Source organism: Podarcis raffonei, chromosome 1, assembly GCF_027172205.1.
Source record: "Podarcis raffonei isolate rPodRaf1 chromosome 1, rPodRaf1.pri, whole genome shotgun sequence".
Classification (NCBI taxonomy): Eukaryota; Metazoa; Chordata; class Lepidosauria; order Squamata; family Lacertidae; genus Podarcis; species Podarcis raffonei.
The window spans coordinates 95,676,384-95,702,110 of record NC_070602.1 but is presented as its reverse complement, the minus strand read 5'-3'; the positions used below and the strand labels follow the sequence as shown (position 1 = coordinate 95,702,110).

Below are 25,727 nucleotides of genomic sequence, written 5' to 3'. Positions count from 1 at the left end.
AGGATGAACAGATGGAAAAGAATGGTGTTGTATTAACACCCACATAGTGGTGACACCTGAGATGTTTGCAGGTGTCAAACAGTTTAGGGAATCCAGAGATCGATGGCTGCAATATGGCTCATGAGCCCCTCAGCACCACCTTTTGGATGTGTCACTTCAGAAAGGACTGCAGCCACTATAATACCTTGCCTCCAAGCCCTAATCCAGCCAGATGGTACAGAAGGATACCATGTAACTGAAGTGTTACATGCTAATTTGGGAAGCCTGGATTCCATTCAAAACTCAGCAGTGGTGTAATTAGGTGGCCTTGAGAAACCTTTTCCCCATATTCTGCAGCATGCGACTCATAGTGACATGCCACACAAGGATCTTCATGAGAAAAAGGACTGCAGCACAGATTTATGTACCACTAAACAGCCTTATATGAATTATTAATAATTATAATATTTTTCTTGAGATTTTCTTGGCTGTGTTAAATGTATTTAAAACAGAGCTGTGTAGCTGAAAATGAATGAAAAATTATGGAATGTCTCCCCCGCACCGTGGTTTAGCATTTTGCAACCAAGACCATATGAGAATGCTTAAGTTCCAAAACACAAACTTAGTTGTACAACAAAGGCTCTTGTAGTAGTGCCAAGAACAACGTTAGTTCCATTTCAGAAAAAAGGATTTTGGAGCAGCTCTAGTGGTTCCACAACACAAAATTGCCAATACCCTGTTAGTATATTGTCCATGCTAACAAGGTGTGGAAGGCAGGACACAATAGGGCCACGGGTAGTTTGTCTGCTCTGCAGGCCATTTTGGGGATACTGAATTTTGGTGTTTCGTGTTTGACAGTGAAAGTGGTTTTGTAGGATCAAGCTGACAATAACCCAGTGGCCTATATGACTGAGATGCAAAAATCAAACTAGTCTCTCTCTCTCTCTCTCTCTCTCTCTCTCTCTCTCTCTCTCTCTCTCTCTCTCTGGCTCCAAAGGGCTGTGTATTTTCCAGCTCTCCAGCTACATCCCTGCACTGACCAACCCCAAAATTAGCATTCCTGACAGGCCATATCTGTAGCTGGCTTCATATGGCATGGGGAGGAGGGATGCAGTCAGAGGGGAGATGGGCAGCCCCATACCCTGCAGGTGTGCAGAACTGCTTTCAACACATGCATGGGGCCCTTAGGATTCAGACCAATAGAATACTAACAGAACTAGAATACCTAATCCTACATTGGACATGATCCAAAGCATTACATATGCAGAAGTGCTCCATTTTCTTCCACAAAAATACATGGTCCTCATGAATACACGAGCATACTCCCTTACACACAGTTTATTCAGCTCATGCATGAGCATATGTCTTTGCTGGGGCATGGCTGCCACTTGGAGACCCAGTGACTTTAGTGGTTTTTTCCATGAATTACTGGGTGGTTTGAATCAATAAATGTAAGGCTTACGTTTCAGCTGGCTTATCTCACTCTTGTAATGGAATAAGATAGTGCAGATGTTATAGTCTGATTGTGGAAATGGTAGTGTAATTCAGTAGCAGCAAACACAGACCCATCACCCTGGCTACTTATGCTTTTTGAAAATAACTTGCACAATTTGTACTTGGGCTTAAAGCATTTTTTTAAAAATCAAATTAACCAGGCCTAGCTGGTTATGGGTTGGGCTTCAACTGTAAAAATTAGCATTGTGGCTTAATTCTTTTTTTTTTTTTTTTTTTTTTTTTTTTGCAAAAATGGGCACACATAACGTGGACCTAAACAGAACCCTAAGTTCTTCAGAGTCAAACATCCTCATCTTATGTTGCTCTTATATTGCAATATCTTTTTTTCCTTTGGTAGTTTGTATTGTATTCTTGATATTTCTGAATGACCACTAAATCAGCCACTTCACTTGCCAACTAGACATAAAGTAAAAATGTTTGTTCTTGGACTGCCAATAGTTTATTGATCCATTTATTTCTGCTTGGAACTAAGACTGAAAATGAAGAATGATTGTGACTTTAGCACACCTCATTTAACAATGGATACTGCAAAAACCTTAGATATTGGTAAAGCCCCTAATGCATTCAGTAGTTTCATGTATTTCTTTAATGATATTATTGAGAAGAGATGGTTTTTTTTGTTTTTTAAAAAACACAAGCTGTGTGTAAAAACCAGGTCTTTTTTATATTGAACCTCTCCCTAAAACAGCTGATTAAAAGTGTTCTTCAAGCAGAGATAAAATTGGTATTGTACAATCCAGTTGTGGTTTTTTTTAAAAAAAATAATAATTTGCTGATACATTGTCCAGTGCTTCATTTTATGTAGTTTTGTCAGATTACAACACTTCTCCAAGTAGACATAGCCAATATCTGATTGATTCTGGCCTGAGGGGATTGGACCAGCTCAGTGTAATTTCCTCTCCTGTTGCTTTCATTTCTGTTGGAAAGGTTTTTTAGTTCATGAAAATCAATACACATGCAAAATGTGAAGTTCTTTCGTAGTAAATTTAATTAATGTCTGCATTATACAGATTTATTTTAGTAAATATATATCCAATACACATTGGGATACTTTTCCTCAGATTCCAGGTTCCTTACTAAAGTTCCAAATACTCAGCCTGTTAAAACAGGTGGTATATTAATCTATAGATTAATTGGATAGCAGAAGTTGCTTTTCCTCTGATACCGGTTAGGTATAGGCCACACCATTCCATACACGTTTAGATATTTTGTACTCCAGCATTTCTCTCTCAAAGTACAGTAGTACTTCCGGTTACATACGCTTCAGGTTACAGACTCTGCTAACCCAGAAATAGTACCTTGGGTTAAGAACTTTGCTTCAGGATGAGAACAGAAATCGTGCTCCGGTGGCGTGGCAGCAGCAGGAGGCCCCATTAGCTAAAGTGGTGCTTCAGGTTAAGAACAGTTTCAGGTTAAGAACGGACCTCCGGAACGAATTAAGTACTTAATCCGAGGTACCACTGTAATGCATAGTTTTTATATCTGATTTACACTACTGACAACAAAAACATGTTCCAGTGAGATCAGGTACATGTATATATAACACTGCAGACATTACCTGCAGTCTTGTAGTCCCTGGGAAGGCACTCCAGTGGCCATTGGGTGTTTTGGACAGTATCCTCCAAGGATGGAGAGGGAGACCCAGTGTTGTAGGGCCCCCTCCTGCTGCTACAGAAATGTTCCTGGTTCTTGCCTCACTGATGTCTGATAGAGGCAGAAAGTGGGTATACCTGGGGTGGTATAGGGGCTTTTGGAGTTCACCAACATGCCCCCAAGCCAAGGAGACAACTACACCTGCCTTGAAGCTGATAAGTGTTGGATGGAGGTGGCAGGGAGGGCCTAGGAAATGATGGGGGGGGACCTTTGCTTTCACTATTCTTTCTGGTGTGACCCTGACAAGTTAGGTGCACTTTGGATTTATTGAAATAAGTGAGACATGAACATTTGTCTGTATGCAAAAGTTCCACTGATTTTAATAAAACTTAACCATGCCTGTCTTGTCTTCTGCTTTCACCTAATATTTGCACTGTTACTTGGTCTCAGAATAGGAGTGCACTCACTGGAGTCCAAATGAAATAATAGTGCCAGCTACTTTGACGAATAGGCAGTTGTCCTTAAATAATGATTCCTGAAAAAGGATGGGAAATGTAAATTACTCTGGAGATGCTGGAGATATTTTACACATACAAATTCCAAAATCAGCTGCTTAAAATGTAAATGGCACTTAACTGTTTTGCAAATTGAGTCCTATTTGTCTCAGCAGAATCATTAAAGCTATGATTTATCCCAAAATGAACTTTATTCTTGGATTTAATTATTATGGAGGATTAAGCCCCAAAGCATTTAACTATCTATTTCTTTTCTGCTGTGAACTTTGGACAGGCAGTAATTGACTATTTACAATTTTGATAACTATTTTTGTTTTTGGAGAAGAGTATGTTTCTAATTCTGACTTCCTCTCCTCTTAAATCGTTACAGAAATTGAAGCAACCTGAAGAAGCAAAGGAAGATTCTGAAAAGGGGTTATCTAAAATTTCCCTGGAGTCTCTCAATAAATTTAACAGCAGCAGAAGCATTTTATTGGAAAAGGAGAGCAAGGTTGAAGGGCAAGAAGAAGAAAATGGGAAGAACGAAGAAGTTTCTCTAAATAGTTCTGATAGGCATGATATAGACCACTTGGAGTCCTTGAGTGATTCTTTATATGATAGCTTCTCATCCTGTGCAAGCCAAGGCTCAAATGATGTATAAAGAGGACACTCGACATGGGTGGCCACTGAGTGGAGCACTTAATGAACAGAAGAACTAAATAAATAAGAGCTGTTGAAAATATTCAAAGTAAGTTGCTAAGACTCATGATAGGATATATCCAGATATATTCATATAGAGCAATAACGAAGAAAAATCTGCATTATAACAAAAAGACTGAAAGTTTGACAGTACAACACAGTTGTTACTAAAAAGAAATAGTCTTAATTTTGCACTTTTATGAATTATTGTACAGAAGTTGTAAAAAATGTTCTGGGGAAGAGAAATAAAATTATATTTGTAGAAAAACATGACAGCAATAAATACTAATTGGTGCCATGCTCCTGAAATAGCAGGCTACTAACTTTAAACACTGATGTTAATATTAACAAAGTTAGTAATTTTTTTGTAAAATAAAGATTTATGAACGTTCTAGTCTTAAAACTGTATGTAGAAACACTGCTTTATCGCAAAATTGAACTTGCCAAATGGTCTATAATGAATCACCTTGAACCACATTGTACAACATACGTTTTTTAAAATGCATATATTTGTGCAATTTTGAAAAGATTCTCTATGAACTTGCATATTTCTCTTAATGCCATTTGGTGAAATCATCCAAGAGATACCCTCCTTCCCTATAATCTGTAGCCTTATACCATGAATACATGTTGTGTTGATTTAACTTTGATATGATTTCATATTAATTCTGTTAATTCGGGAATCATGGACTATAATGCAATTGATTTAGATTTGTATTCAACAATTTAAATTTTTTTAATCAAGAAAAAGATTGGTGCCAGCAAACAAATTATGGGGGGTGGGGGTTTCCTACAAAGACTCTTTATATGTAAGGGAGAAGTCTATTTCAATGGTGGAGCGTATTTTTTTTAGATGTGGAATATTTATAACAACTTTTGTACAGCAGCCTGTAAGCTATCTATATTTACAATACTTCCTAACCCGTTTACTATGTTTGTAGCATAAGCCTGTTGATTTCCACCCACTATGTTGTACTATCAGTGTTACTTGGTTAATACTTTCGTGCAATGTTACATTTCATGTTGTTTTAAATAATGTTGGGGTAGAGTTTGGTTGTTTCTGATTTTTATGAAATTTCCTTTGAAGTTTATTTCTGAATAAAAGTCATATCATATATGGTTATCCAAACAATGATATTACATACACATCAACAGATGTTCTAACAGTGGTAAGGGTTGATTTGAAGCAGGCATTTAAAATCTACCTGGAAATTGATAGTTAAAACTACCTTTATATGTAAATATAAAGAAGCAATATTTATAGACAGGAGGACCAACTGCAACAAAATACACAGCTGTATACTGATTCTCCAGCCATTTCCCTTCTCAAACTAAGCTTGCCTGGTATGCTTCTCTGCTAATGTATGTGCAGATAGGATGCAAAATCAGTCAAATGAATTTTCTACATGGCAACTAAGAAGTAATTTAAGCTTAATTCAAACCTCTCTAGCGATTTCTCTCTAGCTCTCATTCTCTCTCTCTCTCTGAGAAAAGATTGGGTGAATGATGAAAAGCAAAGAAAGGTCTCGGAGAGATGAGGCTGGAAAAAGCCATCAGAGGCGGGTGCAAGTGGTAATGGAACAGCTTTAGACACATAATCTTATGGGAGATAAAGTGCTCCAGCAACAAAGTGAAGCCCCCACAGAACTACAGGCATGGAGATAAATGGGACAGGGGTCTGAGCCCTGATAAAAAGAAGGCTGCCCGTTTATAAGGCGCGTGCGTTATATTTATTTTATTTTCTTACGTCCTTTGTGTCACTGGCATGAAACATGGTGAAGCCTAAGCTTCCGTTACCAGTCAGAGAGTGAGTCCCACTGAGCTCCCTCAAGCTCGCTTCTTGTTGGACGTGTATAGGATTGCCCTGAATAGTCCCCAATTGCCAAGAAACGACGCCCAGGACCTCACTTCATTTTTTTTTTTTTTTTGGTAAATCCTAGAAGGCGAGAAGCGATCCCCGACTGCCGCCCCCTCTGCAGCACTCAGGTAAGGCATGAGAGATGCTTTAACTCTTATTTCGCCAACCTGGCAAACCCCCCCCCCCCCAGTTGTATTGCCATAATGTTATCAAGCTTAAACTTATGTGAAGGATAGGCTGCCTGCCGGTCCCCCTTTCCCATTTGCTGCCTGTTTGGCTCATTTTTCTCAGGTTGGAAGAGGCTGCGCGGGCTGCAGAAGGCGCTTTTCAGCGAGTCAAGCGCGCGCGCGCACACGCACACACACACACGCTCGGGGCCGTGCTGATGGGAGCGGGGTGAGGTTTCGCGCCTTTGGAGCACAGCAGCGCGCGAGAGCGGCAGGCAGGTAGTAGGCGGCGCGCTCCGAAGGGCCGCTTGGCGCGTTGTTTTCCCACAGAACGAAGCGCTTTCCCGGTGCTCAGCAACACTTGGCTGAAAACGCTGAAGAGCGTGCGTTCTCCGTTCCGTAAGACCCTCTTCGCGCGGGAGGCAGTGCTGTCGTCCTCGCCCCTCGTCCTTCGTTTTTCCCGCCAAAAAGATGAGCGGGCGAGGGGGGCGGCGGCTCGAGCGCGGTGGTGCGTGCCTGAGCGCGCGCCCTTTTGACCACCTAATCCTACACGCACACACGCTTGCGCAAAGCCTTCACTCGTTTAAGCTCGCCTATTTGGTTGTTTGGTTAGAGCGCATTGGCGCCTCCTCACTACGGCACAGCGTCACTTCCTCTCCGCTGCCTCGGAGTAGCGTGCGAGTTGTTTGGTGGACGCTGTCAGTGTACAGTCGCCGCACTTTTTTTTTTAAGAGCCTGAGAAAAGAGGCTGCCCACGCATGCCTCTCTGAATGCACGCGGGAGGCGCGCAAAACGTTAACCCACGCGCCCTGTTGATTCACCCAGTGTTACTAGACAGTGTTCAGAACAGGGATAGCGAACCCGATCTGTTTGGACTCCTAGTCCCATGAGCCCCAGTCCGCATTATCAGTGGCCAGGAATGGTGGCAGTTGTGCTTCACCCGTATCTGGAGGACCAGAAGTTCCCCATCTCTGCTTCAGGAACACGTATCCAGGGCATAAAAAGCAGCAACAGATGCTTTTCTCTGACTTGTGCAAACTAATTGTATTAAATGTTTGCATATCGCTCTCGAGTATTCAAAGCGCTTCACGCTTTGCGACCCTTACAATAATCCTATATGGCAAGTAAGAATTATTTTCCCCCGTGTTGCATGAGGAGAAACTGCTTAGGTTAAACTTAGCATAAATTCAGAGCAGAGACAAGATTTGAACACTGACTTCCTGGTTCAAAACTTGACAGCCTCTATGCAAGTAAACGCATAACGTAGCCTTCAGCATAACGTACCCTCTTTGTGCGGGGGGAGCACCTTAGGTGAGCATTTCGTGCATCCACACCATCAGGATGCCTGCGCAAATTTAGCAATCTGGCACCGAATGGGGGCATTTTACAACTCATCCCTCTTTCGTTTTCTTAAAAGTCCGTTTCTAGTCCTCAAGGGTGTCGGGTATGTTCTCTCTCGAAAGTACAGAAATACTTTTGGCCGGGAGACGACTTGGCGCATCCGCTCGGCCTCCCAGGAGAGCACCCTTCACCTTCACTGCAGTCAGTTCAGCAAACTGCCGCCTCAAATGCTGCCAAAGCGCCACATGAAAGACAGGAGAAACATAAACACCAAGCACATCCCTCTCCAATGGAGGAGATGAATGTGTGCCGGTGTGCACGCCTATACTGTGACCTGTGCGATCATGACATCTGAGGTATAAGCCTACTACCCTTAGACACCCCCCCAACCCATCCGCAGCAACCTCAAGCTGTTCTCCACCTGCTCCACAACATGAGCCGGCCCTGCGGTCCCTGCACCAGGTTGAAACTATTGGGGACAGGGCACTGAAGCCGCCACTGCTTGATATGTGCCGATTATTTAGGAGCAGAAGGCATCGCCCTGGGAAAAACCCAGACCAAAACGAGCTCCTTTCTTTGCACGGCTCCGTTTGTTGTCCCTCGCGGCTGTCTCTGTGTGGAAAGGGCGGCCTTTTTCCCGCGACCGAGAGAGGCTTCCTCTCTTTTCCAAGTGCCTCAGGCAGTTACAACAGGCGGCAAAAGCGCAACATATATAATCTAGGATGGGAGAAACGTCGCCCACCCTGGGCGCACTGGAGACGAGACGCGCCAATACAGACACCACACCGGTGGAAGGCGCTATCGGCGTGGGACAGGCCGCGGCCCTCCTACAGCGGGCGGGTAAGTGAATGGCTCCCCTGCCTCGTCGGCTCTCAGAGCGCGAACCCCACCCCCTCGGGCTTGGTTCCAGTTCACGTCGTCTACGGCCAATTAATGTGTTCGCACAACCACAATCGCGCCCATAAAAGCGCGGAGGGGCGGGGAGGTGGCGGCAATCAGAGCGGAGGAAACCCACCTATTAGCCACTAATTGCAAAATTACTTGAAAGTGGTTGATTGATTGTAGCAGCCAACTAATCCACTCTCGATGAGTCATTTTGACTATTGCATCTCCACAGCGTTTGTGTGGTTTTATTTATTTATTCATTCATTCGTTTTAAAGGCTGCTTAGGGAAAACTGATCATTGTTTCAAGTGGGGGAGAGGGAGTCTCACAACCACACACCGTCCTAAGGCGGCGGCGGAGGAATCTGGCGAGGGTATGAAAGGGGGAGACAGCGTGAAAGTGAGCGTGAGTGAAAGAGGGAGAGAAGACCCTGGTGGGCAGAGAGAGGAGGAGAGAGAAGCCTGAGCAAAAGAGTAAGCAGCTGTTTAAAGTTGGTCCACGAAGGGGCTATTGTACAGCTGTGTGTTAGATGTGTGCCGATCTTTCCGTACCAATCCAACTGGGGACGCGGCTGCGTCGGAGGAGCTTCCGCGTTAGCCCCGCAGGTGGGAACTGAGTGGCTGACCGCCGGCCTCCTCCCCCATCGCAGCTGCGGCGCGTGCAGGTGTTTGGAGGGTGGGAGGGGCTCCTCCCCCTTCGCCTCTCCAAGCTGAAGGATTCTGCCTGTCTCCATAAACTTTCTCCCTCCTTCCCCCCTGCAGGAAAAGGGGGGAGGGGCACCACGTGACCCCGGGAAGGCGGGTGGGGGTTATTCGGTGGGTCTCTTTCTCTCTCCCCGCCCTCCTCTCCCTCGCCTCTTCTTGGCTAGGCGTCTTCCGCTGTAGTTTCAGTCTCTCAACTCCGGCGAGGCTGGAGGGAGCTCTCGCAGGGAGGACGAGAGGGAGCCGGGGCTCGGGCGGGCGATGCGGGCTGAGGCGTCGCCTGCTGCCCCCGGAGCTCCTCTCCGCAGCGGCTGCAGCACTCGCACCAGTCCGACGAGGCAGAGGTGCGCGGCTCTCCCGGCGTCGCCCGGCTGCTGCTGCTGCTGAGAGCTGCCGTGCCTTGGCCAGCGTCTCCTACCGCCGCCGCCAGCCCCTCCGACGGCTCCAAGAGGATGTGGCTCCTCGCCGTGGCGACAACTTTCTGGGGATTGTTGCTGGCGCCAGGTAAGAGGGGACGCCCGCCGTAGCCGACCCCAACCCCCGCCCCGCCGACTCGAATCGGTGCCTGCCCGGTGCCAAGGACTCCTCGCCGACACTCTGCAAAGTTCGCGCCTGCCATTCAACAGCTGCTGCTGCTGCTGGCACCAACTCTGCAGCTCCCGCCCCAGCCAGCCAAGAAGCCGGCGGCGGCGGCTGCTCCTTTTGCTACCGGTCTCGCCGGCAGCTCTGCCTGCCAGCTTGAGCCACCGCCGGACCCTGGCTCCTCTGTGTGCCTCTCCCGAGCAATGCGCGGGGTCACGCAGCCCACCCGTGGTCATCGCCGCCTCTGGAACCCGTCCGCTTCCAGATGTCTCGCTCACAGCAGCAAGGAAAGCTTGCTTGCCCATCCCTGCTGCGCTTGTTTCTGGAAGAGAAACTCGGCTTTCCGAGGAGAACTCGCTTGGGATCTGTCTGGGAGCAGCCACTTGCGCTGCCTTAGGGACGCTGCCGAGGCGAGCTTCCCAGACAAGCCCTGGGAACTTCCGCGGGCAGATCGCAGCAAGCTGTAGAGCAGCAGCCCCCGCCCCATCGCTCCCACGAGTCTCCTTACCCCTATTTCCCGGGGGGGGGGTTGACGATTCACACTGGCAAGCGGTTGCCCGGGAAGCCCTTCGCTTAGTAGCCAACTAGCAACCCTCGGAACAGAGGATTCTTCTCGGTCTGTGCGTCACGGTTACCCTCCCAACCCCCGTGTTCCTTGCAGAGCCCTTTGGTGGGGAGTGTAGTTAGTAGTTTCCCTGCAAACTACCTTAAGGAGCAACAACGCAAGGGCTGCCCGTCAGGAGCCAGCAGGCACCTGTTTAAGTAAAACAGCCCAGATACCTACTGCCTGGCCCCACGAGTTGAATGGGGAGGAAACTCGGCTGAGTAATGGCAACTATTCGGGCGTCCTTGGGCAGCTAAATGACTAGCTGAGCTTGATTTTCCGCTGTGACCGCACTGAAGCCAGTTCCCTGCGTGCTAGCCCGATCAAACCGCTCCTTCCAATGATCGCACTTCTTCACTTCTTTATTTTAAGGAGACATTGCTAAAAGCACCGCTTTTCACCCAAGTGCCTTCGAACTGTCAAAGGGTGTGGGGCGGCGTTGGCTATCCCGTCCGGATCTTTCCGTAGCACCCAAATCCTCCAGGAGCGCTGGAAGATCTAGGATGGCTGCCCTTGCTCAGGCGGAACTCTAGCAGACAGTAAATATGGGGAAACTCCCCCGGCCCTCGCCTTAAACTTCCAGAAGAACCCTCGTTTGCATGATAAAAGAGGGAAGCTAAGGATGCTTTGCAGCTGTAATTGTGCATGGCAAAATAGTAATTAAATCATTGCAATTAATTAGTAGTTAAGTAAACCCTTTGGCACAGAAAAGCTCTGGAGCACATCTATTAGGAGGTTTACTTTTTCGGTCATTTGCTTGCTTTTTAAAAGCCTAGTGCTCAAAAAAGACACAACCCTACACCAAACCTTTTAAGAAGGAAAAGCAGAGAGGACATGATGGTGAGCAAAACAGATCAATTTTGCTACTGCTCATTATTGTTCATTCTGCCCCCTGCTGGATACAGATTAGGTTGATGAAGCCAGAAGGGTTTGAAAACTTGGAAGCAAACTGATAATGAGTTTTGCCCATGTTTAAAGGTCTGATGTGGAATGAAGTTGGCAGATTATTAAAGGATACTATATCCTTAAACCATGGTGTTAGCTAAAAGGACAACGGTTACAGCCAAATAGAGAATGAATGAGAGAGAGTGTGTGTGTGTGTGTGTGTGTGTGTGTGTATGAGAGAAATTAAATAAAAGGAAACTTAATATACAGCACAATCCTAAGCATGACTGCTCAAAAGTAAGTGCTACTGAATCAATGGGACTTGCTTACTGCAAGTATTTATTTATGCTTATGAAATAAGTCCTATTAAGTTCAATGGGGCTTATTCCTATAGAAATACAGAATTTCTGCATTAAAAATTAATCTTAGCACATGCTAAATAATGTTTCTTTCTATTCTAGGATTTGCTTTGCAAATACAGTGCTATCAGTGTGAGGAATTTCAGCTAAATAATGATTGCTCGTCCCCAGAGTTCATAGTGAATTGCACTGTGAATGTCCAAGATATGTGTCAAAAGGAAGTCATGGAACAAAGTACAGGTAGGGTAAACTATATCAGTTCTGTCTCATTTAGTCTCTTCCCTTTTTATTTTATTTCCTGTCTAACTCAACTCCATAGGTAATTCAAATGCACGTTTATAACACCTTTAATTTGATTTGAATTGTTAACCATGCCATTCATTTATTCTGCTGAATAAAGGGTTCATCCTTCCACTTTACATTGAAAAAGCTGAAGCTTACTTAAAATAAGTTATCAAAACTATAATAAAACAACACTTGAAGCCTCAGACCTCTTTAGAATACTCGGGAATTAATAACAAGTTCATTTAATCTCATTACAGTTAATTACACGGGCCTTCTCCCATCAGTTGGAGGGAAATGTATTGAATTAGTAGCTGCCGTTATTTACTCTAGCAAGTCACATACCCAGTGGTTGATCTTTAGGGAGAGCGGATGTGGTGAACTGAGCTTTCAGCCATTAAATATAATGGAATTGCATAAGATGGGCTGAAGGTTAGGAGGCTCTGCTTTGGTCTTGTGAATAAAGGTCCTAGATCATTTATTTCACATGTGGAATTTCACACAAAAGGGCATGCTTTGCAAAAGTAGCTGACAGTCTGTTGGCTGAAAATGTTGATAACATAAATTGTTCTTCTGTGTACCAAACCATGCAACATGGAAGGATTATATTTTTTTAAAGCAGCATAGATCACGTGATCCATGCTGGTTGCTATCAAACAAGTTTTGGATTTACAATTGTACCTAGGGGGGAAAGGTCTTTGGCATCTATGGGAAAGCCCATATTAAAACCACTGATTCTAACCCTTCCTGAAATCATATCTTGCTTTGATATCTCTAGAGGGGTGAAATTGGGACATACAAAAGCAAGACGATAGAAGATGCAGAGAATATTGTGTATCACTGACATTGGAGATTATCATCCATCTTGGGAGGAGTAGAATATATTTGCTAAGGAGATCAACAAGTTATGCCTGTTGAACTAGGAATGCTTCAGTACCCATGTCAGTAACACTGGGACCTATCTGATAATGGAAGACATAAATATATAATTACAATATATTTGGTTTGTTAATCATAAAAATAACAACAGCAACAAACCAATGGTTGTTTAGTAAATTGGGCCTTTTTTGTGGTAAATGAAACAAGTGCCACAATAACCATTATTGCTGACCAGCGTTTTGTAATTTGTTTCCTCTTTAAAACCTGTGAAAATGAATGGGTGAGAATTGTCAGTTCAGTACACTGCTACTCCAGGTAGAAATCCTGTAAATAAAAGCACTAATCTTCTAAATGCACTGTTAATGATCTGTGTAGTTGTAAAGAATTGGACAGTGGTGGTGGGAAAAGATCTGTCTTTGCTCTCTGAAAGTGCAACAAAAATATACCCCCAAGTTCAACACGTAAACATTTGAATGCACAACGCAAAGCAAACATTTACTCTTAATCCTCATACTACCTGGAAATCCTCCTGCTAGAGAGAAATTTAACATCATTATGATGCTCTTTAAAAATTAAAAGCAATTTTGGAAAGGTATCTGAAATACAAATTTAAAGACTCTCACAATAACACAAAGCAGAACATTCATATTTTTGTAAAAAATATAGAGAGACTTCAGTGGATTGAATGGGAATGGGGGCTGAAAGGCCATTAAAAAACATCCCAGCGGAAATATTAAAGTGTTTTCCTTAGTTGTGCTTTTCGAGCATTACTTCTTCTGGCCATTATATTTTTATTTCAACTTGCAATTTAAAACTTTTAACAGCCTCCCAGAAACCATTTTGGTAATCTTTTAAGCTGAAGGTTAGCGAGGCAGAAAAATCTGTGCTAGCAGTAGGCCTTTATCTGGGAATGGCTTGCTTAAACCTTTGGGATACCTAGATTTTTAAAGTGATGAATTTGTTGGAGTTTTTAAAAAATCAGATTTACTACTGGATTTTGAAACTGATTGATAAAGCTACCATGACTATGTTAAGTTCAAAGTAAGAACCGTTCTAATTGGATCTTAAAACATTTAGAGTGACATAAATATGCTTTCCCCACTGGAGAGAAATTGATTTGTAATGGCTTCAGTAAGAGAGAGGCATTTTAAACGATATTTTTTCTTTGAATTACTCAACCTATGAATCTTGTATCAAGTTGTAACAATAGTACCCGACTTAACAGCAGAACTTTCCCTATGCATATCAAGCAGCAGGACACATACTATCTTACTGGTCTGCTTAATTTCATACGTAAATATATTTGTAACTTTGATCAGGAGTTTCCATGATTGATGACATTTCTATATATTCTTACCTATATCAAAGACATCCCAGTCTGCAGTTAACCCAATGGGCAAGGCAACAACACTTTGATTTTTAAATCAGTTTTGTCCCATTGCAATCAATGGGGTCAAGGTTGTGATACTGAGCACTCTTACAAGAAAATTTCATTCACGCTAGTAAGACTTAGCTCCATATATGTGCTTAGGATCAGGTTATGAGTAGCTAAATCCAAGAGATGGTAGGTTACAGGGTACTGTGAAACAATTCAGGGCTCAAATAATTACCTCTAGTGTGATTGTGTTCAGCTAGATTTTTGTTTGCTTACAGATACTTAAAAATGTGTACAAAAAAATTGCTACATTCCTATGCTTTAGCACATGTCTAGCTCAACATTTAACATACCATTTCCCAATGCTGCTTACTTTTACACTTGTTCAGCACTGAAGAGATTTCTTATTCAAAGAGAGCCACTCAGTTTGAATTTTTAACCCAATATATAAAATAAATAAAATTGCAATCTTGCAATTACAGGTTCTCCTTTTGACTACTAAGGCTAAAATCAAATTAGTATAGATTTAATAGTTGTTTTCTTTAGTAAGATATGCATTTCTCTCAGTGCGCATGATAAAGGTTTCTGTAAATCTTACTTCAAAGTGAAATGCAACATATTTTGTTCTTTTTTTTAAGGCAATGTTGTATTTTAAATTGTTGCAACCATCCTAGGACCTTATGGTTAAGGGCAGACATAATAATAATAATAATAATAATAATAATAATAATAATAATAATAATTATTTAATTGAAACCATGTTAATGGTCCAAATCAGTAAGCCAATGGATCCACACACTTGAACATGCATTTAGCTATTTTCCTGTTTTGCAATATATAGGATCACTTATTTACATACAGTTATATATATTATCTACATGTTAATGGTGGCAATGTGACACAAATGTTTGTTCGTATTCATTAAATGGAACGATGACACTTACGCAGGTCAATTTCGGTACTGAATTCCTTTGTTTGTTACACAGTACCCAGGCACCAGAGTCTCCCTTTTATCATAATCCAGATAAAATAAGGAAACCTGTGACTTCTCAGATGATGTTGGACTGCCAACTGCCATCAGCTCCAGCCAACATGACCAATGATCCGGGATGATAGGACTTGTAGTCCAACAATATCTGGAGGGCCACAGATTTCCCACTTGTGATCAAAAACGTAAGAATGGCCTTTTTAGATTGGCCACTCTGTACATTAGATGGATGTTGGTCCAATGTGATGTTTTTGGAAAGTCAAACTGAACGACCCCCCCCCCCCGTTCTTAGTTCTATTATCTGGGGCTCAGAACAGGCATACTGCTGTGATTTTAGGTATTGTAGCTAACAGTCCTGTATAGAACTATTCTCCATTAACGTGTGTGTGTGTGTGTGTGTGAGAGAGAGAGAGAGAGAGAGACTCTTCAAAACCAGTGATTACAACCACATCTTGTGATAGTGAATCCCATGCATTAATTATGAACTGTGTGAACCACTACAAATTATAGCCTAGTATTGAAGCAATGCTTTGGGTTTTTTTTTTAATGCTATGCCCAGTTGTTCAGTTTTGCAAATCTCTCTCATACCATCCTCCAATCTTAGTATGCCTCCCCCCCCCTGCCCCCCGCAATAAGTTCTAGGCTCTTCAGTCTTGTCTTACAGGAAGGTCTTAAAACAGTAGTCCAAAAAGCTGCATTAATTTTCTTCAACTTGTCTTTTTAACGACAGTGCAACCAAAACGCCAATGTTATATAGGCAGACTTATCTGTGTGTAGTGGGCTTTCCCAATTCCCCCTCCCCCTCCATTGCAGTCTCACAGGCCCATGATAAGTTTCGCCTGTGGATCAGACAATCCTTAGGAAAGGCGTGGGAGATGGTTCAGAGGCTGCAGCTGGAGACAGAAATGCTGACAGTCAGATGGAAGCAGCTTGTTTATGCAAACTGCCTCACACTAACTTTTAATGATTCTGCATGTTGTTGAAGCCCATGCACCACATACCAGGTTTTCTTCCCTGAAGGATACTGGGGGCTACAGAGAGGAAGGGTCAGGAAAACCCTCTTGTGCAAACAGATTTCCACACACATAATGTTGAATACACTAAATGTGTACTCACCAAATGGTTTATATAACAACATCCTAAGACCTGCTGCATTATTTTCAGTTCCTTTTGTAATTATGAAGTAGTTTGGCTTTTCACCATCTTGACACCTTTTAGGATATTTGAGTAAGAGGAAGATATTGGCATATTTGACTTGGATTAAAATCTTAGCCTGTAGGACACCACCCCCCCCAGGCAATTTTAGATCTCCCGGTGCCATTTCTTCATTTGGAAACAGAATTGTTGTGGCTCAGCTCACATAGTTAACTAATAAAGAATGATAAACCAATTTATAATTAAGTGCCATGTAAATGAATTAGAATGTACTTCATTGAACATGATTATTGGTCAAGACAGACCCATTTGTAAGTTATACAAGCTAACATGCAAACCTTTACTAGAATAGTTTCTAGCAGTATCCAAAGCAGAATCAGTCTGTAGAAAAAACATATGACTGACAGAGAAATTTCAGAAAATCCAAATTTAAAAACAGAGTAATAGCTTTGATTGTAGATTTAGTGTGGATACTAAGCAACCCATAAAATAATCACATCAGGCTTACTGGGTAGACATTTTTACAAACAATGCAACATACTTTCATTGCCTAATTAAAGAGAACAAAATGGTTGTACAACTAGTGGATTTTCACTAGCAAAAAGCACTTCTGTGAAGTGAGACACCTTGTTTTTGTTCATTCTACCTACAAACTGTCCCATGCAATGCTGCTCTTCACAGCTGTGGAACACTTTGGAATAGTATGGGATAAGGAGTGTGATGGGCTGCAGTAGATGTGTGGAGGAAATTGGTAAAAATGGGATACTCTTCCTCACGTAAGTGGCAGTGCTTTCTGCTTAGCAGTTCAAAGCCAGCTGTTGGACGCAACCTAAAGTTTTCAGAGATAGTGGAGGATGAAGGAGTTTAGATTATACATGTAGAGAGGTAAATGGGTTGACGATGAGTGTAAAGACATGTTATGGATTATATTCTGGTTGATACTTTGCATGTGTGAAACCTCAGACTGATGTGTGTAGGAAACCAGCAGAACAGAGAGGAAGGCCAAGTAGTGTCAAGTAGCATTGGCAGTGAATGCCGAAATAAATTCTAAATTGTAAGAGAGGCACAGGATACCTAGTACGTTTAAAATGGAGGGACACAGCCAAATCATGGACAATAATGTGAGTATAAGGGTATTCTGTTGCTGAATGAGCTAAATGAAATAACACAGAAATCCTCTTCCAGATCTATAGTCTGATTCTCACACCAGCTGCACCCGTGAGATATATATCATTTGTCTCCTGCCTGCTTTCTTATCATACAGCTCAAGGCAGCATCCCCCAAGGGGATCACCCATCCAGGTAATGACCATACCTAGGTGGTGCAGCAAGGTGGCTGTATGAAGTGTCTTTAGACTGTACTCTGAGAACGATGTAAAGCAGGCATCCCGAACCTGTGGCCCTCCAGATGTTTTGGTCTACAACTCCCATGATCCCTAGCTAACAGGACCAGTGGTCAGGGATGATGGGAATTGTAGTCTAAAACATCTGGAGGGCTGAAGGTTGGGATGCCTGATGTAAAGCATGCCAATGCACCATCACAAGGTAAGAACAGTTATATGGATGGCATATAAATAATAAAATTATTAGTGGTGCTGTTGCAAACTGAGGCTGAACTATTTGAAATCACCAGTTTCTTTTTAAGGACTAATGCCCTCTTTGCTTTGAGACCAGGAAGCTATTAGTGGAGAAGACCATAAAACAAGAACATCTTACCAGGAATCTAGCTTGTACAGTCATTCCCAATTTCACCAGGAACACATACTTGCACAAGTCGAATTCTAACTAGGTATATTTTGAAGTGATTCCATTGAACTCAACGGGAATTGGTTCCAAGTGAGTTTAGAGTTGTGTATTTTAATGACATTTTAATAAAACTTTGCTAGCTGACAATGATATTTTCAAAATGTGAGAACTTGCCTTCAAAGCTGCTTAGATTTCAAGGCAAATTTAATAACTTCAGTCACACAAGCATGTACTGTTACATGTAAGGTAAGGAGGGCTCAAGTCTGGGCATAAGGGAATCCTTTGTATGCTGCTTTGAATAAGAAATAAGTGAACTAATGATAAATCAAATATAAATACACCACATGCTACCATACAAGTACAAGGAAGTTCTCTCTGTTAGTGAAATGCATGATCAGAATAGCAAAAGGGTGCAAGAATTCAGATGTAGGCTACAATTCTATATACACTTTCCTGGAGGTTAGTGCCATTGAATTGAGTAGGACTTACATAAGTAGGCATGCCTGAAAAAATGCTGTCAATGCAATTTCAAGGAAACGCAGTGCAAACTAGCTTTTGTAATTGTGACAAATATTTATTGCTAATTAAGGAAAGTATTCAGCAACAAAGCTGGTGGTAGTTAGTGATTGCCATCAATATACAGTATTTTGCTTCATCCCAGCATGGAGTGCAAAGCATATCCCATGGAGAGTACTTTGGGAGCTTGGTTCTTGATATTAGTTGTCTAAATTCAATTTCCCCATCATGGCAAATGAATATGGAGAAAGAAATTGAGAGTAGGAAGGAAGAAAAAGGGGATTAGGTGCCTATCCAACTAGGTAATTTTCTGAACTTTTACTGTTATGTGGCTTTTAAGCACATATTTCCCATTGTTTCTACTCCATTCTTCTGGTATAAGCTGTGTTACATCACTTGTAAGAGAACCTGAAAAATAGTGGTATGGGCTTGGGCTTAAATACTTTTTTAAAAAAGGAAATAATAAAGTGAAAAACTAGAAGCCAAAATGTCAAACTGTCCAGAGAGCTGAATTTCTACTGCAACTGAATTTACCAGCAACATGATTCCCTTAAATGAAATGTTTGGGATTTTAAAAATACATTTGTTCAGTTTACAGTGGCATTTTCCTGTGCATGCAAGGTTGTATAAAATGCTGCAGTGCAATTAAAGCAATTACTGTAATCGTGCACTTCAGCTAGTATGTTAGGAAACTGGGTACAGTGCAGATTAATAAATGCTGTTTTTAAAGCTCTGCAAAACAAGTTATTTTCGTACTAATTATCAGAAACCAAGAGAAAAACTAATTTTGAAAAAGTTCCCCTTAATTATTTAACTCATTGATCTGGTGCATGTGTAATTCAACGGCTGTCGCATTCAGTTTTGCCTTGCTATGACCATGATGAGCAAATATATATATCTAGTGAAGCTTTTACTACAGTACAGCTGCAGTACAAAACAATCAGTTGCTGAGTTTTTGTTTTTCACCCACCTGTCAAAAGGTAGAGGAACCTCTCCCGGGAAAAGGTGACATACTAGTTGCATCTATGTTAAAGGTGCACATTCCCCCCCTTACTTAAGAAAGGCTGAAAAATTGTATATTACTCACATTTACATATTGACAACATTTTAAAAACTGAAAAATTTCAACATATGTGAGAACCTTCCAGTCATTAATATTCAGAGCTAATTGCTTTATCTTTGGTATCCCATGAAAGGCAGCATGGTCTGTAACTTGGCTGTTCATTCTCCACATTTTTAAAAAAATCAATCCTGTTTAGAACACATTGTTCATAAGAGGTCAATGGAGAAAGTAAAATAACACTCCAATAATGTACAGTGGGGTGGCTAACATTTTTTTTGGCCCAAGGACTTAATTCAGCCAATCCTTGGGGGAAGTGGCTCTCCCACAACCGCATTTATTTGTACACAATGGCACACAGTTTTCCCCTCCTGAGTAGATCAGTCGCAGGTTGGCTCCTGCCAAATCACACCTTTCGACTGTGGCTCAGAGTGGCTAGGAGCCTGTTCATGTGCTCCCCCAGCTTCTCCTCAACTTCTCTGGGGGCCAGACCAGGCCCCCGCAGACACTTCTGGGCACCTCTGGTTGGCGCTATTAGAAGGGGCTTGTGGGGGGGGGGGAGATGGACAGCGATTGCCAAGAGCCTGAGGGGGACCGTCAATATATCTTCTTGCCAAGGGCACAAGGGCGCCTAAGTACGCCTCTGATCAGTTGAGTAAGGTTTGTTTTTCTGCCCTGCTCATCAAATGATTGACATGATGATTTTAGAGATGGTTCTTTGTATCCACATCTTTGAGTCCACCTACTTCAGTGCTGTGTCTACTTCAATGGTTTTTCTTTTCACCATTGCCACCAAATCAATGAGTGGAGGATCAGAATAATTTCTCGGGAGGCCCTCACACTAATGTGCCTGAGCTGCACATTAACTTTTAAACTCTGTATTAAATACTGTGTGTGTAGATATTGTAAACCGCCCTGTGATCCTCGGATGAAGGGTGGCATGAAAATTAATATATAAAAATAAAATAGATGTAAATCTACCGGGGGGGTTACTTCCCAGGAGTCTGCACTGGTAAGAGGGCTTTTTTGCTTAGAAGCACAGTCCTCTCCTTAATACAGTCCTTTTAAAAATAATGGGGCATGCATTCCATATTGCACAGTTTAAAATGCGTTTGGACAGGATACTCCATCGTACTGGAGTGGTAAGGCTTAACAAGAAAGGATGAGGAGATGTGCATCTCTTCCAATAAGTTATTAATGAAATAGGCTTCCCAGAGGGAGAAGCAGGGACATTTGCTGCCTTGGCTCCTGGACATCTTCACCAACTACAGTGGTACCTCGGGTTACAGACGCTTTAGGTTACAGATGCTTCAGGTTACAGACTCCGCTAACCCAGAAATAGTACCTCAGGTTAAGAACTTTACCTCAGGATGAGAACAGAAATGGCGCGGCGGCGGCGGCAGCGGGAGGTCCCATTAGCTAAAGTGGTACCTCAGGTTAAGAACAGTTTCAGGTTAAGAACAGACCTCCAGAACAAATTAAGTTCTTAACCCAAGGTACCACTGTAGAGGCATTGCAGCCAGTTCCTTACTGTCAGTGTTTGTCTGGAATAACTTTATAGTTGCCCATATCTGAAGCACCCAGCTCCTTTCTGTTGATGATAAACAAGGCTGCATGCAATAAAAGAATTATGGTATATGTTATTAACTTTCACTATATGCTATAAATTCTGAGCTTCAGATATATTACCATTCAGGAAGTGTTTTCAGATGCTAAAGCTGTAGGGCATGTTCTCTTATTAATAAATTGCTTCCAATCTTACGGTTGCCTGTAACACTACAAAGGAAGCAGGAGATGAACTAAATTAAGTGCATTAGATAAGGTGAAACCATGGAGAGCTTATAATAAATTGCTTTTTTTTTTTTTAGTACTTTTAAACACAGTAAAGCAGTGATGGAGCTAGAAGTTGACTTGAAGTAGTTTATGATTTGGAAAAAAACATGAAAAGAATAAAAATGCAAAAAATTGATGGATTATTTTAAAAGGAAGTTGCAATTTCTGGTTGAGCGACTTTAATTTCTCACAATGATATGGACAATAGCTTTTTATGTTTTTCCATTTCTTGGACTTGTTCTGAGGGGATATACAATGATCAGATATGGTGCCCACAGGCTGCTATCTTAGCAGTTCAGTTCTAAGCTTCCAGACTACTAGAGTGTGGTTTAAATTTCACATATAAATGAATAAATTCCAGAACAATTTGCAGTGACCTACCCAGATCTATGCACTACACTCCCCTTCCCTTCTAAAAGTTTATTATAATGACAAGTGGATTTAATGTCAGCAATCCTTTACATTTTATTGGTACGATCTCTGAGCAAGCATCTGAGTACTCTTATCCACTGCTAAACCCAAAACACCAAAGGGCTAGAAATTTTATAGTACTATTACTGCTAATGATGCTGTCAAAAAGAACTGAAAGCACTTCAAACAATCAGCAGTAGGGTGCTGTTTGCAGACAAAACAATGATATAAGGAAGCTGTCTCATAAAACTATGGTGGCTGTAGATGTCAATGTCATATTCTCAGTCTTGATGCTCATTTTGTTATGGGCTCACATAGCCTTTCCTACATAAAATCCATCTTTCCATTGTTGTTTTAACTTCAGTGTTGTTTTAAATATGCATATGTGCTTAGATTAATTATAACAAGATTCTACACACACACACACACACACACACACACACCAATACCAATCACTGAGATTTGCAAATCTGGTGATGAGAGCAATCCTTGATGGTGCACTGATTTAGACGTAAAGGTACACCACAGTTAAAGAAAACCATGGAAGGGGAAAGGGGGAATAATCTGTGTAGCAGGGAGGTTAATTGAGTGCGTACCTGAATGGTATATTCCAAATTTCCTAAACGTTATTAGAAAATCAGGGTATGGATCCAAACTTCATTCACATATGGGATTGCACATTAAAATGGTTCTGTATACCATTTACAAGAAGGCTTAAGAACAACAGAGAAAAACAACTTGCCTAAACTTTGCTTCAGTGACTCCACAGATAAAAAGAGTATGCCAATCCCCACACTGTCTCCAAAGCTGGATCTCATTACACTTCCGGAGGCGGCGCAAAACCGTGATGGCGGACCTCTTCGAGCTCTGAAGAGGGGCACCGCAGAAAAGGGTTGCTCGCGACGGCGCAGCGGCAACCCATCAAGATAAACCACGGGCAGAGTGAGTCCGTGGCCGTGGGACCCGGCGGGCACCTGGAGCGACCCCGAAATCACAAAAGGAACCCCGTAAGGGGCTCCGGAGTGAAGGAGGGGGAGCGGTGCTGTGGGTTCATCGCTCTTTCTGCGGAGGCGAAGCCGCGCGGCTGTCACGGATGAGCGCTGACCTTTCTTCCAAGAAACATCGGGCTGAAACATCAAACCCGTGAGTAAGGACCTAAGATTCTACAAATCAAATCGGAAAATTTGGCTAAAAACGGGAGACGAGAAAGAGGAAGTCCGTCTTCCGACACTGCTTTCAAGATCAAAGCAGACGGTCTAAAGAGCGGAAAGCGCTGTGAACAGGGAAGCTTTGAAGCTTTAAATCGGGACTTTCGTGCACATTTGAATTTTACTTTTAAAGAATAAATACAGCATAAAATTGACCTGGAGCGGACACCCCAAGGGCAAGGGAAGACTCTAACCCCAAATTCCCGGGTGGCCGGGTAAAGTTGTTTAAACTGCGGAACTGTTGCAAGCTTCCAGATACTTTTGTAACTGGATAGTGTAATTTTGAGCTCACCTAGCTGAAGTGGATACAATTGCAGGCACCTTGCTGGAACTTTGTTATATGTTTAAAAGGGCTCTGCAGGACCTTTCTTTTAGCGTGCTGGAACTAATTTGCTTTTAAAATTGTTTTTAAAGTTGGAACAAAGAGACTTTAATTGCGGAAAGTTACCTTCTTCTTACTAAAACTTTGGTGGCACTCCCCCTAGAGGACATTGGGAATATAGAGGCCTGGGAAAGTTTCTCTGTTTACCTTCTCTCAATAGACTGTTTTTAATTCTGGACTTGCCTTTCCCATGGGATTACAACACTTGACCTTGAACGTTGACTGATGAGTGGCACAGGAAAGACAAGAGCAGCCAAAGCTAAGGAAGCTAAGGAGAAAGAGAAAGCAAAAAAGCAAGCACAGCTTTTGCAAACAACTTTAACTCAGGGACGTAGATTATCAGTTCCAGCTGTGCTTGCGACACAAAAAGTAGAAACCGAAAAGCCTGAAAAATCTGAAGAGGAAGATATGGCAGCAGGAGGAGCTGAGGCAGTACTGAAACAAGTTTTGGAACAATTGTCAGCAATAAATCAAAAAATTGATAACCAATCAACAAAAATTGACCAAGCAACATCCTCGATCCAGAAATTGACAGATCAGGTTTCCCAACATACCCAAGCAATTGAAAAATTGCAAGGAGCAACAGAAGAGAATCGTAAACTGGCAGGGGAAGCCGTTCAAATTGCAACATCAGCTAAAAAAGAAGTCGAGGAAGTTAAAGCGGAAGTCAAGCCTCTTCATAAACAGATAGGGGACCAACAAACCTATCTCTCGTTGGTGGAATTGAAAAATCGCGAGACCAACCTCAGACTAAGGGCAGTCCCAGAAATTGAACAAGAAGATTTGAAAGGACTTTTGACAACAGAGTTTACAAAGTTCTGGGACTTAAAAGAAGAAATTGATTTCAAAATTGTATCGGCTTTTCGGTTGGGAAGATTAGTAAGAAAAGATAGATCCAGAGACTGCTTAATAGCTTTGAGATCAAGGGAGGAGAGAGACAAAATACTAGGCCTACACTTCAAAAACTCAATTGTGATACAAGAGAAAAGGGTGGAAATTTACCGAGATATTCCTAAACAGTTATTGGACTTGAGAGCCACCTACTCAGATTTGGCTAAGTTGCTGAGACTCAACACAATTCCTTATAGGTGGGAGTTCCCACAAGGGCTATCATTCACTTACAAACAGAAGAAGGTTAAAATAAGATCACCAGAGGACTTACAAAAGTTCCAGCACGATCACGGAGAAGACCTCCAAAAAGAAGCAGCAGCTAATTGGCCTATACCCAACCCAGGTGGAGCAATACCTGCACCTTCGGAACCAGAGGAGAAAGAAGATACACCGCTCTAGGTGTAGCAGAATAGTTCAGGATGTCTCTGCGGCTACTCAGTTGGAATATAAATGGCGGAAATTCCCCGGAGAAAAGAAGGAGGTTATTTCACATATTGAAGAAAGAACAATTGGACATTATTTGCCTACAAGAAACCCATGTGACCAGGCTCCACAGGAAGGTTTTGGTAAATAAAAGATTAGGCCAAGAATTTATTTCGTCTGACAAAGTAAAGAAAAGAGGAGTGGTGATCTACGCTAAGGAGAGCCTGATACCCAAATTTCTATTTAAGGATGAACAAGGAAGAATTTTGGCAATTGAAATTCAAACCCAAGGAGAAAAAATATTGATATTAGGAATTTATGCCCCAAATGACGGGAAATCAGAATTTTTCAAGAAGCTGCATGAGACGTTGCTGGACTATCTGGATTATGCTAACATCATAATGATGGGAGATATGAATGGAGTGGTGTCTACACATATGGATAAGTCTTACAACCAAAACTTAACATCAGACGGCAGACTGCCCAAAACTTTTTTCGAACTGACTGACAATCTGGATTTGATCGACATATGGAGGACAAAGAACCCCCTAGGTAAAGAAGGAACTTTTTTCTCTGAGGCCCACCTGTCTTGGTCAAGGATCGACCAAATCTGGACCTCCAGGGGGCTGGCTCCCAAGACTAAAAAGGTGGAAATCTGCCCAAAAACATGCTCCGACCACAACGCCTTGAAAATAGAACTTAGATTAACTCAACCCGGTTCCTTCAGATGGAGAATGAATGACACACTACTAAGAGATCAAGAGATTGTGAAAAAGGCCCAAAAAACATTAAAGGACTATTTTGAGATAAATCTGAATACTACAGTTGAAAAAAGAACGATCTGGGACGCAAGCAAAGCTCTTATGAGAGGGTTTCTGATACAACAGAATTCAATCAAGAAAAAACTCTGGAACGGAA

General features: G+C 42.3%; 2 protein-coding genes across 10 annotated transcripts in view; both read left to right on the top strand.

Annotated features, from left to right (window-relative positions):
- NCKAP5 (NCK associated protein 5) overlaps window positions 1-5,395 on the top strand; it is a 558,169-nt gene extending 552,774 nt beyond the window's left edge. For 7 of the 8 annotated variants that reach the window (XM_053405165.1, XM_053405156.1, XM_053405178.1 and 4 more), the window contains one exon: window positions 3,973-5,395. In XM_053405165.1, the coding sequence (XP_053261140.1) occupies window positions 3,973-4,242 (270 nt within the window). In that variant the 3' untranslated portion in view covers window positions 4,243-5,395. The remainder of the gene's footprint in view (window positions 1-3,972) is intronic. The other variant, XM_053405205.1, reaches the window with a different exon arrangement.
- Window positions 5,396-7,623: 2,228 nt separating this feature from the next.
- The window catches only part of LYPD1 (LY6/PLAUR domain containing 1), a 33,156-nt gene continuing 15,052 nt past the window's right edge, over window positions 7,624-25,727 (top strand). The window contains exons 1-2 of one of the 2 annotated variants that reach the window (XM_053405249.1): window positions 7,624-8,486; window positions 11,764-11,901. In XM_053405249.1, coding sequence (XP_053261224.1) covers window positions 8,369-8,486; window positions 11,764-11,901 — 256 coding nt within the window. In that variant the 5' untranslated portion in view covers window positions 7,624-8,368. Of the gene's footprint in view, window positions 8,487-9,648; window positions 9,736-11,763; window positions 11,902-25,727 lie in introns of those variants that run through there. The other variant, XM_053405256.1, reaches the window with a different exon arrangement.